Consider the following 14,605-nt stretch of genomic DNA (forward strand, 5'->3'; position numbering starts at 1 on the left):
GTGAAGAACTTTTTGTGAACCCACTCAAAGCACACGTGCACAAATAAATAAATCACAGATAACTCTTGGCTGATTTGCCTCCGAATAAGGTGCGTAACTTCTGATTTACAAGTCCAGTGACAAGAACCTGTCAAAATAAACCTTTTTCAATCACTTGATTTCCTTATGGTATCTGAACTTACATTTTTGCTGGCAGTCCGTGATTTTTATGGTCAGGTTTTTTTTTTTCCTTTTATCAAGAGACGCCTCTGTCACTTCCGAAATATTTGAAAGATAAGCACTTATGAATTTCTTTATGATAAAGTGTGTGCTGAGACAATTATGTTGTGTTTAATAACGACCCTGATTAGACTGCGTGTGGGAAACGGCAGATAGATTTGTTTATTGGTTTGTTTTTTCTCTTTTTGATCCACTTGGTAAATTCTCTGAAAAAGTCAGCTGCCTACATGGATCGCACAGGAGAGCAACAAGCCTGCCCTTTGCAGCACCGACTTCTGTTGCTCTGCCTGGCTCAAATGCTGTTATTTTTAACTGCTGATGAATGCACGTTGCTATCCCTTCAACAACCTTGGTGCTAAATTAGAAACTCTAATGTAAATTATGCCTAAGCAATGTTCTGTTTCTGCCAAAAAGAAATAAAAATGGAATATGCATGCAGCTCACCTTCTTCCCACTCACCTTAGGGATAACAGTGATATCCTGGAGCATCCCCCTTCAATTTGTTTGTTCTTCTGCATCATTGCTTTTTTTCATAATAATAATTAAATTACATAAACATTTTCTCTAGGTTGTTTTATTTTATTAAGGAAGTTTAAGATTAATTTCTTTGGATGATCTTTGACCAGTGTTCATGCGATCGCAGTTTTAAAGACTGGGAAATGCAAGTAGTTGAAATGCCACAAAGAGCGTGGGAGCTGTCATCACTGTGAGAGCAACGGAGTTTGGCCTTGGACCCTCCTTGGGGGCATGAGCCTTTCTCTGCCCTTCTCTGCCCGCTTCCCTGCAACATTGTGCTGCCTCACTTCACCAGGCTGAACAGGCTGCTAATGGCACCTGGCATCTTTCGCTCTGCTAGACCTTCCCCATCAGTGCAGACTTTTTTCAGAAAAGGTCTCCCCGCTGTCACAGTGAAGTCCTGCTGCTTATTCAGGAAAGAAAGCAAGTTTCTGTATGGCTAGCATGCTTTTGAGTTTGGGGTGTGTTGTTTTTTTTTTAAATCTATTGAAAGTTAACTTCTTCAGGGAAGAATCTCATCTCCAAAGATAAAGCTGTCAGTGCTGCTATCCAGGGAGCATGGAGAGCAGGTTGTCACTTCTCCATCACCTGGAGAAATGTCACCGTCAGAAACATTATTCATGCTATTTCTGGAAGCAAAGCAGAGCTTCCTGAAAGCGCAAACCAAGCCTGGGGCATTAAGTATAGCAGCATAGTAGCCGTTTTCTTTCTGCTTCATCGGGTCACAAGTCATGTCTCAAACACGATGGCTTGCTTAGCGAAGTGGATGAGCACAAGCGCTTTGCACCTGCACTGTGAAGCCTGCAGAGATTCCTCGCCTGCCGCGGGGTGCCGTTCACTTGGCTGCTCGTGCCTGAGGCTGAGGCCACCTCCGAGACAATCAGCATCCCGGTGCACCACCAGAATAGGCCAAATGGTGAAGGTGACTTTATTGACAACCCTCTATTCCTTAGGGAGCTGGGAGCTTTTCAGAAGCTTGTCATCAACTGTATAACTTAGCTCTGTCTGGGTAGTTCATCGCATTCACTATTTCCTACTATTCAGGGTATGGTAGAAAGCACAGGGTTTTGTCCAAGGCTTTCACTATGAATCATTGCCAAAAAGATGGAGGTTGTTGTTTTTTTTCTGCTCACTGATGGTTTCAGTTGCTTTTCTGTTTTTCTTTGTGATATTTATAAAACCTAATCTTCTTTTTGTTTGTGTACTTTTGTGCCAAAGTACACAGTACAAAGTACGTAACAAGAAATTCTGTATTTTAAGAAACACAAAGGCATTTTATAAATGTGATTTTAAAACTTGACATTTACATTTGAAAAGGTAGACGAGGACACTGCTCAGTTAAATATGTGATATTTGAGTTTGCTGAGAACACCGGAGAGTGTAAGTAAAGCTGTGCTTTAAATGCTACTGCTGAAGAAGCTTTTGAATAAACCTGCATACATTGGAGTTTTTTTCCCTTTTTCTCCTTTAGTATGACTTTCTGTGTGATCTTGAAGAGAGATTGACAGACAACTTTGTATGCTCTCGGGCACCCATAATACTCCAGAACTATTCTAAATCCATATATAAGCCACTCTCGTGAGCTTTCGGGCTGCGGCAGTGGGAATTAAAGTAGCACACTGGAGGGCATGGACTTGTCACTTAACTGAGCATGTGCTTCATGCAGATGTAAAGTTCAGTGCTACGGCAGTGTTTCCTGTGATAGCGTAGTTCATTGTAATCACCTCCACGCTCTTTCAGCTTGAAGGCTTAAATTCCTCTTCTTGCTGTTCACTGCTGCGGGATAGGGCTCACAGGAGGAGAAGTGGGTTGCAAAGAGGCATCTCTCGGCTGGTAGGTACCAATTCTGGTCAGCCTCACAGCTGCTGCCCTCGGCATCCATCACCTGTGCGTTTGGGTCTGATGGTGGTTTACTGTCACCAGCTCACCTTGGTGACAAGGCTGCATCCAATGTCGGCGGCCTTTTGACAACATTTGTGTTGCTGATCAGTAATATGGGACATGGATGTCTGATTCCTGCCTTCACAACTAATAACGCTAATGAGATGAGAATGCAGCTGGGACAGCATGCCCAGCTGCCACTGTCACAAACCCACACCCACTGTCAATCGTGATAAAGCTGGCTCACTTGAATCTGATAAATGGCATTTTTACAGTCGCTGGCATGAAATTTAAAAATTGTTGAGACAATGTAAAGTTATTTTGGAGGTGCTCTTAGCGATGCTAAGATATTAATATTGCCTGTCAATGTCCAATATCTGTTTTTTGTCGTGCACCCTCTGCCTGTTCATATCCCCATGCTACCTTTTTACTTGCATTAAGATCGTAAAGACTTGGGAAAGTACGGCCCTTTTTTTCCAGTGTTGGTTCAATACCTAGCAGAGCAAAGTTCTGTTTCATGAGTAGGGTTCCTAAGTGCAATACTTATACAAAAAATAATAAATAAAATGTTGCTTTCCTTAAAAATAAGGAATGCTACTTTCAGCCTCTGTCATGAATACTCAGTCTGGAAAGAATTTCAGAATTTTTCATTGGAAAAATGTGAAGGTGCTAAATAACGGAGTCATACTAGTCTTTCCGTCTGTGCGGTAATCTCCATCTACAAATATTTCATAAATATTAAAGTATATATTTTAGCAGTAGTGTGGAGCTGTGCATCTAGAGAGACGTCTGATGGCAATGCAGTACCCTCAAGCTTCAAATGTGGAATCAAGAGGCTCAAGTGAAAATGCCAACGCAGAAACATTTTTCTGCAGTTGTTTAGAACAAATGATTTAAATTTCCCCATTTTATCAGAATCCAGCTTGGTGATTTTCCGTGGCATCCCTTGTCTTGTAAATAACTGGTTGGAGAAAACTGCTAGGTTTTAATTAGTTGCAAAGGTTTGATATAGTTGTTATCATCTGCATGTAAATGGCTCATTCACTGTCTCCTCGTGGAACCGAGCAAAACATTTAGGCTTAGAAAAGAGACCACTGCAAAGCCAAAGGATCAGGTGTAGATCCAGAGTCACCATGGCTGACAGAGATGCCAGCTTCTTTGCAGCCAGGGGAACGTGACCCCTACTCAGCTCTGTTTCACGGGCAACAGGACAGCAGGGTGCTGAATAGCCGAGGAGGAGCAGAGGGTGATCGTAGTTGGTAAGTCATTATCTGTGTGGGATGGGGCCGCCTGTGTGCTGTAGTGGATGTCAAACCCTGCCTGGAAACCCTCAGGCTAATGGCAGGAACTGAGTAATTTGTGACTGAGTTTAAATAAGCATAAACTGTCTTTGGTCAGAGCTTGTAGTTTAAGAGATTTGGTTTTGAGATTTAGAGGAGTTGCAAAAAAAAGTTTTCTTTAATAATGAAGTTATTTAAGCTTTCTTGAACTCCTTTAGAACAGCTTCCTGCGTCAAAGTTCGTTAACTTCCATTAGCACTTTCCTGGTCTTGTAGCTAAGCACACTTGGCTGTAAAACTGCACATTCGGCTAACATTTGTTAATCCCTACTTGTATGCTGTCCAGCACAGGTGTCTAAGAAAAAGTGATGGGAAGAAACTTGGCTCTCCAAGCTAAAACTTTGATCAGAAAGTAATTACAGCCCCTACCATAAATAATCCTTGTTTCATCACTGTGGCTTTTCGGTCTGTTTGTTTGTGTCCCAAGGCATGTCTGTGCTGGTCGGACACCGCAGCCGCGCCAGCGACATGATACCCACGGCAGATGTACTGCTGTGCCTCGTAGCGATGCAGGTGTCCTGCAGAGAGACCTCTACCAGTATCTCAGGGAAACATTTTATTAGGAATATGAAAGCAGGATGTAGAGGAGTCAGCTACAGCTAAGGCAGCTAATGGAAGGAGCAAATGGAAATAGCCAAGGGTCCATGTGAAATGCAAAGCAGCAGGAAACTATGGCTGTCTCCAGTGTAATAATGTAAGCAATTTAATGTTAAGTCCATATTACCATTTTTCCAAAGTGTCAGGTAGAAATGAGGCTGTTTTCTTTTGCCCTAGTCTGCTGTGGATATACAAGAAGGTAGAGGCAAGTGCATCCAAAATATGACAGGTTTTTTTAATACAGTAGGATATTTCTGAAAACGAACAAAACCAAACACCCTTCCTATTTAATTACAAATAGGATTATGCTACCAAGCAAGGCATACGAATACTTCATTTTTAAATAAATCGTGGGTAGTGTTTGTGTGGTTATAACAAAAAACCTTACAGCTGTATTGAGCGTGAGGCGCCTGTCTCTGGCTTTCTCAGTGCTGTCGCCTCCCAGCCTAATCCCAGTTAAATAAACAAAATTATCAGCAGTTGCCACTGGGGAGTTCAGACACTCTGTTCCACTCTTGGGGTGTTAATGAGCCATCTGCAGGGAGGTTCCTGCAAAATGGATGGCACACTAACACTCTGATACACAAATACGCGCACATGGGAGCAAAATAGTTATTTGTATGTCAGTGCTAAAAGAACTTTTTCTGGGGGCCAAAGGTTTGCTTAATGCATTTTTCAACCTCTGATGATTCACTGGAATCAAGTGGAGTGCATTCCAGGCAAAGACTGCTGTGTCTTAAGATTGATATGCAGCTACACCTGATTTAGCAAGGTTTTTCTGGCTATCAACTGTACGGTGGATACATCCTTCCCAAGGAGAAGCATTTCTACCACTACAATGTTGAATGGGCAAAATTGCTGAAGCCCATCCCTGATAGGGCTGATCTGCACTAGCGGTGCATATAGACAGAATGAGGGGCTGTTTTCTGGATGTGGGTGGCCTTTTGTATTGTTATTAGTGTTGTAAGTGTCCAATGTCCTTCACATGTTGTCTTTTGGTGATAAAAATCAGGTCTTAATTCCTCTTGAGGAGATCAGTCTGCTGAGAAATCCCGTACGTGGACCTATGTCATTCCTGTCCTACAGAAATCATTATTCGGGATGTGTAAGAAAGTAGGTGAATGACACGTTTCCAGAACTTACCTACTCTTGACTATGAACTTGAGTTCACACCTCCGAAATGTAGATTGAATTATTAACTAGCCTAAAATTTCAAGGATCTAAATGAAATACTGACAGTTCACCAGTACTCTGGGATTGTGGCATGTCCTAGAATGACAGTGTGCAGAAAGGGCTGATTCAGTGCTGATCCTATGCAAAGGTTCAGTGTAGCTCTATTTTTAGTTAGTAGAATGATCTTGATTGATCAGCCAAACAAGGCAGAAAAAACCCGAGTGTGTAGTTGTAAATTACAGCAATGTACTAAAATGCAGGTTCACTCTTAAAGGCGGATTCCATGTGGTTTAGGTTTGTGAGCTTCTGAGTTACTGTTTAACTTGGGGAGTTTGGATAAAAACCCAATTACCTTACTTTGGAGAAGAAATATCCTTGGCTGTGAGTTCTTGGCTGCGGTATTTCTCAATATCCAGTTTCTTTGTTGTTTTTTGGAATGAGAATGAACTTGCAAATGTGCAATTTAGGAACATGCCTAGATGGTAGCTGATATTTTTCTACTCTGTTGTGCACTGCCTCTGCATCTGGGTTCATTCCCGTGAAGGGAGACCAGATTCCAGATACTAGACTTCCAGTGATGGTTAATCACTGTAACACCCGTTAAAAGAACACATTTTTTCCTCATTTTTACAGGAGGAATCCTAAAACAATTGTCATTAGAACTTGCAAATACTAACATCTTAGTCTGGGTTGTTTGGATTCTGCCGTATCTGTGATAGTCAGTACCTGCGATAAAGAGCGTATGTGATGTGCAGACAGGAAGGTGAGCTGCTGATTCAAGCTGTGAATCTGGAAAGGTTTGGACATATGTAGGGGCTTAGGGTCAGAATTTTTTCCTTTTCTTGCAAGAAAGTTATATCCAGTCCTGGTCCTGGGACAGCATGAAACATTATAGTTAATCTCAGCTGGTAAATAATTGAAGTTTTTTAAAAATAGGTCAGAGGAAATGAGACCTTTCTGTTGTGTCCAAATACAGAAAAAAAGCATTACCAGCTCAGTGATTTTTTTTTTTTTTTTTTTTTAAAAAAAAAAAAAAAAAAGAAATTTTGTGGTGGAAGGTTCTAGTAGTTCAGGAGAGCTGCAGTGACTGCAGGTCTGACTTGCAGTGCATCCCAAGTGCTTTTTTCCTGTTTTGAAACACATCCAATATTGATAATGCCATAACTGAAATTACAAAAAGATTTTGTTGTTGTTGTTGTTGCCACTCTGAGTTAACCTCCTTCCTCCAAGATTAATGAAATACAGGAAAAAATCTGTATGAGAAATTGTATGCTGTAGTTGTGAGTGTGTAGTATAAATGGCTTCAAAATGATGTTTGCTAATGAGGTGGCAGAAGCAGAACAGTCGTACTACGTAGGGTCACGATATAAAGGTAAAAGGCAGTCACATGAATATCTGAAATAATGGTAGCAATTTTCATGTCATTAAAATGTTTGATGAAAACAACAAACCCGAATTCAGGTAAACTAAAGCAGACTCCTTGAACACCTGCATGTTGAGACCAATAGAAGAAACTGGTGTGTGTCAGGATAGCTGATAGATCTGTGGCAGCAGATCCCAGCCCTTCGAGGCCGGTGGGAGTTTTGCTTTGGCTATTGGTGAGAGCCACGCTCTCTTCATCGTGTTAAAAAACAAAGCCAACACGGACTTGTTTTCTGCAGTATCTTGTTGGCAAAAAAATTCTAAACCACCAAATGGTCATTCGTCAATTTGAGAAGGAAAGCTAACCTATTTAGTCCCATTTTGCTGTGTTTTGTCTTGATAAGCACAAATATGCTTTTCTGCCCTTCCTCCCAAAGCTGGCTCCGGGTATCTGCCCTGGCTGATGCTTCCATGCCCAGAAGTAAGAGCTGAGCTGCCGCCCGCCAGTTTTCCCCCTCTCTTTGTTTGTGCTTACATGCACCTCAGAAAACACTGTGTTTTTATAGGACAGAATGTCACCTTTTTCTCTGGAAATATTTATAGCTATATGTTTTTAACAGTGGTAAAGTCTTTCTTCACAGCCATGGACTGTTGCTACCAGGGTAAACATGCAAGTTGTTGATGGGTGAGTGGCAGGTGGAAGGGGAGGAGAGGAGGTTGTTTAGGTTTTGGGGTGTGTGTTTTACAAGTCAGTGCAGGAACAACATTTTCAGAATTGCTGCAGAGGTTTGGATTTGCTTGGTTTTAGCTTAAAGAAGAGGAGAAGTTATTTTGGAGTTTCTTTCATATTGTCCTGCTGAGAGATCTGCTGTGGTGACACTAGGCCCTGGAGTGCTTCGGGACCTGAAGCTGCTGATGGTGTAGAAATTCACTCCTGCTTTGGTCAGTGCCTACAGGTCAGCTTTTGTTCTCATGGTCTACACGTGGAATTTGCCTTTCAGCAGTATGAACCAAACATCTTTGCTGTAGAGGTGACAGTGTTAGAGTTATGCTAGTATGCACTAGAGTAGTTTAAGTTAAAAGAAGTTTTTCACTCCTCCTGGGTCTTATGAGAACATCAAGCCCTTGCAGGTGGTGACCTTTCATTTTCTTAAAGGGGTGACTTTTGTCCTCGGTTGCAAGTCATCATCATTGACACTTTAATCACTGCATCGTGTTTCCCACTGTAGTCAAAGTGGTGACACTTCTGCATGTTTCAAAGGAACTATTGCTGCTGTAAGTTGTTGTAGGTAACACTGAATGTGATCTATCTCATTTTTAAGACACTGATACGTTTGTGGCAGTATTTCAATTGGGGGAACTAACTTTTTTTTTTACACTGTATTTTTTATGTCTTGTTAGAGTCAGGAGAGTTGCAAATGGTGGGAGGAGAAGTGGGATTATTTAACTGTTACTTACATAATAAAAAGGGAGAAACTGAAAGCTGTGCTGAGATCTGGTCATATTTTGATGATGCTTGGCTTTTCGTTTTGGTTTATATTTAAAGTGATTTGTACTCTGGAAGCATAATCACTTGATATTGCTAATTTAGTTCTTTGCATATGACACTTGAAAATTATGTAATTAAAAGAAACTTTTTACTGGTATTTTAGGTATCAGGTACTAGCTTGATTAAGAGCATTTAAATGCCCCTGTATTTGAAAGGGGGGTACTGTGTTTTCTACTTTATTTGAAAACTTTCTGGGCAAGTTACAAATGCCAAGGTAAAACTTATCAGGCTGTAAGCAAACGTTATACAATCTCTGTTAGCTTTCTGCCATCTGGCAAAACCCAATTACCCTCAGACAGTTTTATGCTCTTTACAATAGTGCTGTTCATGGCAATATGGAAAATGAACGTTTATAAGAGAGGCTCCCACAGTTGGTAGTGCTGCCCAGGGGAGAGAAGTTGCGATGGAGGTGGTGGTGCTCGTGTCATGGGCTCTGCCACATTGGTGGAGGAGCCACAAGTTGTTCTCCAGAGGTCTCTGTCTCTCTGTGCAGAACAGAGAGACAGAATCACAGAATGTTGGGAGTTGGAAGGGACCTCTGTGGGTCACCTAGTCCAACCCCCCTGCCAAAGCAGGGTCACCTACAGCAGGCTGCACAGGACCTTGTCCAGGCGGGTCTTGAATATCTCCAGAGCAGGAGACTCCACAACCTCCCTGGGCAGCCTGTTCCAGTGCTCCGTCACCCTCAGAGGGAAGAAGTTCTTCCTCATGTTCAGACGGAACTTCCTGTGCCTCAGTTTGTGCCCATTGCCCCTTGTCCTGTCACTGGGCACCACTGAAAAGAGCTTGGCCCCATCCTTTTGACACCCACCCTTCAGATATTTGTAAGCATTTCTAGGGTCCCCTCTCAGCCTTCTCTTCTTCAGGCTAAACAAGCCCACCTCCCTCAGCCTTTCCCCATAGGACAGACGCTCCAGTCCCCTCATCATCCTTGTAGCCCTCTGCTGGACTCTCTCCAGTAGCTCCTCATCTTTCTTGAACTGGGGAGCCCAGAACTGGACACAGTACTCCAGATGGGGCCTCAACGATTGTAGGACCCTATGCGTGTAGGGCAACAATGTTTGTTGGAACTTATGCTTGTAGGTGATGGGGTTGTGAGCTTCCCTCTCCCCTGCCCCCACATCAGACCAGCTGTTGGCACTGTGGATGCCTCCACGCTGGCTTTAGGAAATTTCATATTTTAAAACTGTTTGAATATTTGGAAGAATTATTCAAATTATCTGCTCAGTTATCTTTGTTCTAGCACTCGGAAAACAAACTGAAGAGGTTTTACAACTCCACAGAGTCAGGGGGCACAGATACGAGCACCTCTCTAGCACTGCTACACCAGTTTGCTCTCCCTTGTTTAAGATTCCTCCTATGTACAGTATCCGCTGTGAACTCACTTTGTGATGAGAGCCGACAAGCATAGCTACAGAATTGTCTGAGCAGGTTTTAGATGGCTGAACCACGCACATCCCATTTAAAGGAAATGTATTGCTATCCTGTTTGCTTACAGAGCCTGATTCATCCAAGCGCTTTGCATATGCTTCAGAAGTCTTGTTGGAAGAAAACCTATAATGACCAAGTATTTGTTTTGCACATACAGGAAAGGTGTGATCCCAGAACCGGAGAACTGGGAGACAAAGCATCGTTTAAAGAGTTTTCTGTATTAAGTAGACCAGAATTAAGATGAGTGATGAGAATGTAAAAGTGTTGTCAGAAGCTTTCCCGTGAGTAATAACTGTGCCTGTTAGTCATGCAGTTTATCCTGATGACAAATTCAAAACGATTTGCAGCATTATTTAGAGTATAAGAAAAAAATGCATGTTACTTCACTCTTGGAGCTAATGTCAAACGTGATATAAAACTGTTTGATATAAAGTTATTTCAATTGCAGTTAAATGTGAGAGAGAGACTTAGAATTCTAACTTGCTTGTAAACCAGAGAAAAAGGTCAGGAGAGAATGCTTTTATTTGCGTGAAAACAGTGGACCCTGCTGTAGATGCAGATGGATATTTTTCTTTCTCCCGTTGGATGCACATTGTCGATTGCTCCTGGGAGCACAGAATTGAACTGCATGAATACATAGTCCAGTCTGGCCAGATGAACATTGTACAGTTGTTCTACCTGCTGAAAACAAGGGGACTGGAAATAGGAAAGCTAAGAAATGCATGTTTTTCTGTGCCTTTCTGTATGGGATTATGCTTGAAAATTGCAACACCACAGGTCCGGGACCACCATGTATGTGTTAATATAGGTTCTGTGATTTCAGCAGCATGCACAAAAAATAGCAAAGGTCAAAGCTCTGATTGAAGTCCATGTGCCTGGTTTTGGACAGGGGGAGCAGAGGGATGGCTTTCATCCTCGCTTGCGTCACAGAGATAGTTGTTCATACAACCAACTAGGTTTAGAGTATTGTTTGTTACAGGATTCAAAGCTAGAGCTTATTTATGTCAGTTGCCACAAATCAAGAGTTCTTGGGTAAAGCCAAAATCGATTTATAGGGTGTTTTTCAGTATGTCATGTGTTTTCCGGTTTACTTGATGGCGGAGTAAGGCCAGCCCCAAAATGAAATAAGGAAAGAAATGCTTTTCCTACTGGGACTGTGAACGTAGGCAACAGGCGTAAGGTGTCCTTTGCTGCCTTCAGCTCTTTGCTCTCAAATCAGTGTATGATTGTACCTTGGCAGGGGGATTGATTTTGTTTGGGTTTGGGAAGTAGAGAGCTTAGGAATGTCTGCAGGAAATGAACAGGCAATCAACAGGCAAATCACCAAAGGAAAGGGAAAAAAAAACCCCTATATTTCAGTGTTACTTGTTCTTGAGATATGTGTTCTTTAAAATTCCCATCACCCAGAGTGAGTTGATTGGCTTGTTTTTAATTGGACTTCAAATAATAAGTTCTTAGCTTGAAAAGCCAACTTGATTGGGCTCTGCATTTCCTGAATCACTCTTTCCCAAGTTGCTCTTGCCACTGATTAGTGGATATAACAAAAAGAAATGTCGTCGCCTTGCAAAGAAATGGCCTGACTTGGCGCATCGTATGTGTCTAAGGGTAAATAATGTACAAACTAGGAACAAAAGGGCTAATATTTGGAACTATGTCTGGGAAAGAAAGATGATGGCTTACTGTGTTTGAAAAGCTTTCTTGATGTGCAGAGATGAGTGATGTGGGCAGCAGCTGACACTGGCTTTAAAATCACTTTTGCAAATCCTGAGATGGGAGGGCAGTGCGCCGGCTGGGCACACAAAGCTCAGCCAGTCTTGTTAATAATTCAACTGTTTTTGTTTGATTTTCAGTGTAATTTGATGCATCTGCTCTGATTTCTTTGTATATATACATTAGGGGCTTAAGTAAAAGCTCTGTGGACTGTTTACATGTAGAATAATTTTTATTTCTTAAGCATGAGACTGGAGTGAATGAAATGAAAAAAAATTCTAATGAGCATTTTTAGCAAACACCGTCACAAAGGAGACTTTGAGGAAAACTTATGTATTTTAGAAGCAATAGCTGTTTAAACTCACTGATTTGAATCTGTTGCAAGTATTTCTGTTTATTTGCTCCTTTGAAATCATTGATATCAATGGAAGTCATCTTTTTTGGTAGACTAGAGATAAATAAATTCAAATTTTAAAAAAATTTAAAAAATACTACTAAATACCACTTTAGAAATACGGGAATTTGTTTGGTTTATTTTTTTTAATATGCCTGTCTTCTGTTATAAGTGACGTTTTCTCCTGAACAGGAGAAGAGATGGGTGGTGATCACATGCCTTGTCTGGTAGGAATGAAGCGTCGGCATCTGACTGCAATTATCTTGGAGACGCAACCAAAGACCAACCAGAGGAGGATAGTCTATTTTAATAACTGACAGCTGGGGGGGGTAAAACACATGAAAACAGCGGTAGTGGGGCCTGACACAGAGCATTGCGTGTCAAGTAGCCATGAGAGTGAGCTCCATGTGCTATATTGGGAAAGGTGGAGACCACTTTTCCTTTAAAACAGAAAGACAAGTTGTACTGTCACGAAGAACCTTTAGGTAAACATTACTTTTCCTCTCTTGAAATGCTGTACAGTCCTTGCAAACACCAGCTGGCCAGGGAGACCCAAGAAGAGGGGCAGAGTTCTAAACTCACATTCAGGACGTAAGCTGGCACCAGGTAGTGCTTTTAGTGCTGTGGGGCTTAACCCACTTACTTTGGCGCCATATTCTCAACCTTGTGCCAGGACTCACTTCTAGCATCAGAAGCATTTTTGCGCCAAGGGATACCCTAAGCTAGGGGAGTCACAGAGCCGAAAATCAGATGTGCTTTTTCCCCTTAGGGTCATTGCAGTTGGATCTGTTCCCCGACTCCTTTTGCTGTGCAGCCAGGTGAGCCTGCGCGTTGGCACGGAGCACTAAGCAGGGAGCAGGGGATGGGAAGTGGGAGACGTGGCTTCTCTGAATAGCGTCTGGGAAAGCCTGCTACTGTCTGCAGTATTAGCAGTTACTTAGTTTTTATTGGGAATTGGCTAAGACAGGAAGAAGTCGACTAAACAGCAGTTAATAATGCTGGAGGAATTTTATTGTGTCGATGTGTTTATTTCTCTAATCTTTCTGCAATTATATTTATTTACTCCTAGCTCGAATCAAAACATTTACTACTGTGAAGTGGTTTGAAGTGCTGTGTGAAGCACCTTTAATTAAGGGTTTCTATTGATGTCAGTTTATTTACCTGCACCCAACCCCCCGAAGTATTTATACTTAGTGTACTTGTATTTTTAATGCATTTCTGTCTTTTAGAAAGTTTCTTCGTAGTTAGTCTTGCTTCTGGAAAATCACGTGTGAAATTGCTCTAAAACAGGAGCTCATTTCAATGATATGCAGCCCGCACCACTGCATGTCTTCGGTTAGGATTGTGCGTTAACCTACAATCAGTTTAAGTATGGTTTGTAATCTATTTACAATTCCGTTCCTTTATCTATGACATGTTTCTTGGAAGAAGAAATTATGTTTGACAGTGCACTTCATGTTTGAGAGCTAAAATCCAATTTGTCTAATCCTAGAAAGCTGGCCCCCATGTTTCTATTAATGAAAAACCTCATGTCATCCTGTTGTCCAAATTACGCAGCAGGAATGCTCACTAACTGTCCATTAACCTCTTTCAGCACGTTACGCGGTTAAAGTACCAGCTAGGTAGGAAGATGGTTATAAATAAATCATGTGACCTCCTGGTAGTCTTATCTTTCCCTACAAAATATTACAAACTAATTCCAAATATTTTCAAGTTTATCTTGGAGTATTTGAAGGCTGAGCCATTTTTACTTCTGTAGCTGTATGACTATTTATTGAGATTATTTCATTGATGAAAGAGATGAAGTGAAAGATCAAGATATGTTATCTGCAGTACTATCAATCTAGTCTTTTTGCTGTGCTCTACAGTAAACTGCAGGCTAGCAGGCGTGGCGTAGCAAGTGTTTGCAAATGTGTATGTTTTGTTTAAAATCCAAGGAGCAGCATAGTTATTGTTGTGGGATTTGTGCCTAATGCAATTTTCCAGTAGTAACTATATCAGACAGTGCCCTCAGTATTTGTTTCCTTTTTTACAGTGAAGTAGGGATAAATGTGGGTATATTAAAACTGGAATGAAGCAATGAAAAGTAGAAACAGCATTTACAACGGCATACATATTTGTTTTACTGATGTATTCCTTCTCCGTTACACTTTGTTGATGACCTTTCAAGTCCTTTCCAAGTTTACATTTCTTCAATTTTATGAATCTTATTTTTAAAAAGTAAACTCTAATTTATTCTTTTGTCCGACAACCATAAATTATGGAAGAGAGTGCTTGTAGTTATAAGTAAGTCTTTAAGGTCAGAATAGTAAAATGTTCTAAATTGATGACCTGCAGTAGAGCTTAATCTCAGTTATCAGTGAGGAATTTATGTGATGTCTCATCTGTTCCCATAAATCTGTGAGGAAAATCCTGACAACCTTGTCATATTTGA

General features: G+C 41.3%; 1 protein-coding gene across 5 annotated transcripts in view; it reads left to right on the forward strand.

Moving 5' to 3' along the window:
* PLCB1 (phospholipase C beta 1) overlaps nucleotides 1-14,605 on the forward strand; it is a 425,067-nt gene that overhangs the window by 127,362 nt on the left and 283,100 nt on the right. The window contains exon 3 of one of the 5 annotated variants that reach the window (XM_075413468.1): nucleotides 12,941-12,989. The exons of the other annotated variants lie outside the window; for them this stretch is intronic. Coding sequence (XP_075269583.1) covers nucleotides 12,941-12,989 — 49 coding nt within the window. The remainder of the gene's footprint in view (nucleotides 1-12,940; nucleotides 12,990-14,605) is intronic. 5 annotated transcript variants of the gene reach the window in all.

The sequence above is a fragment of the Opisthocomus hoazin genome, chromosome 2 (assembly GCF_030867145.1).
Source record: "Opisthocomus hoazin isolate bOpiHoa1 chromosome 2, bOpiHoa1.hap1, whole genome shotgun sequence".
Lineage (NCBI taxonomy): Eukaryota > Metazoa > Chordata > Aves > Opisthocomiformes > Opisthocomidae > Opisthocomus > Opisthocomus hoazin.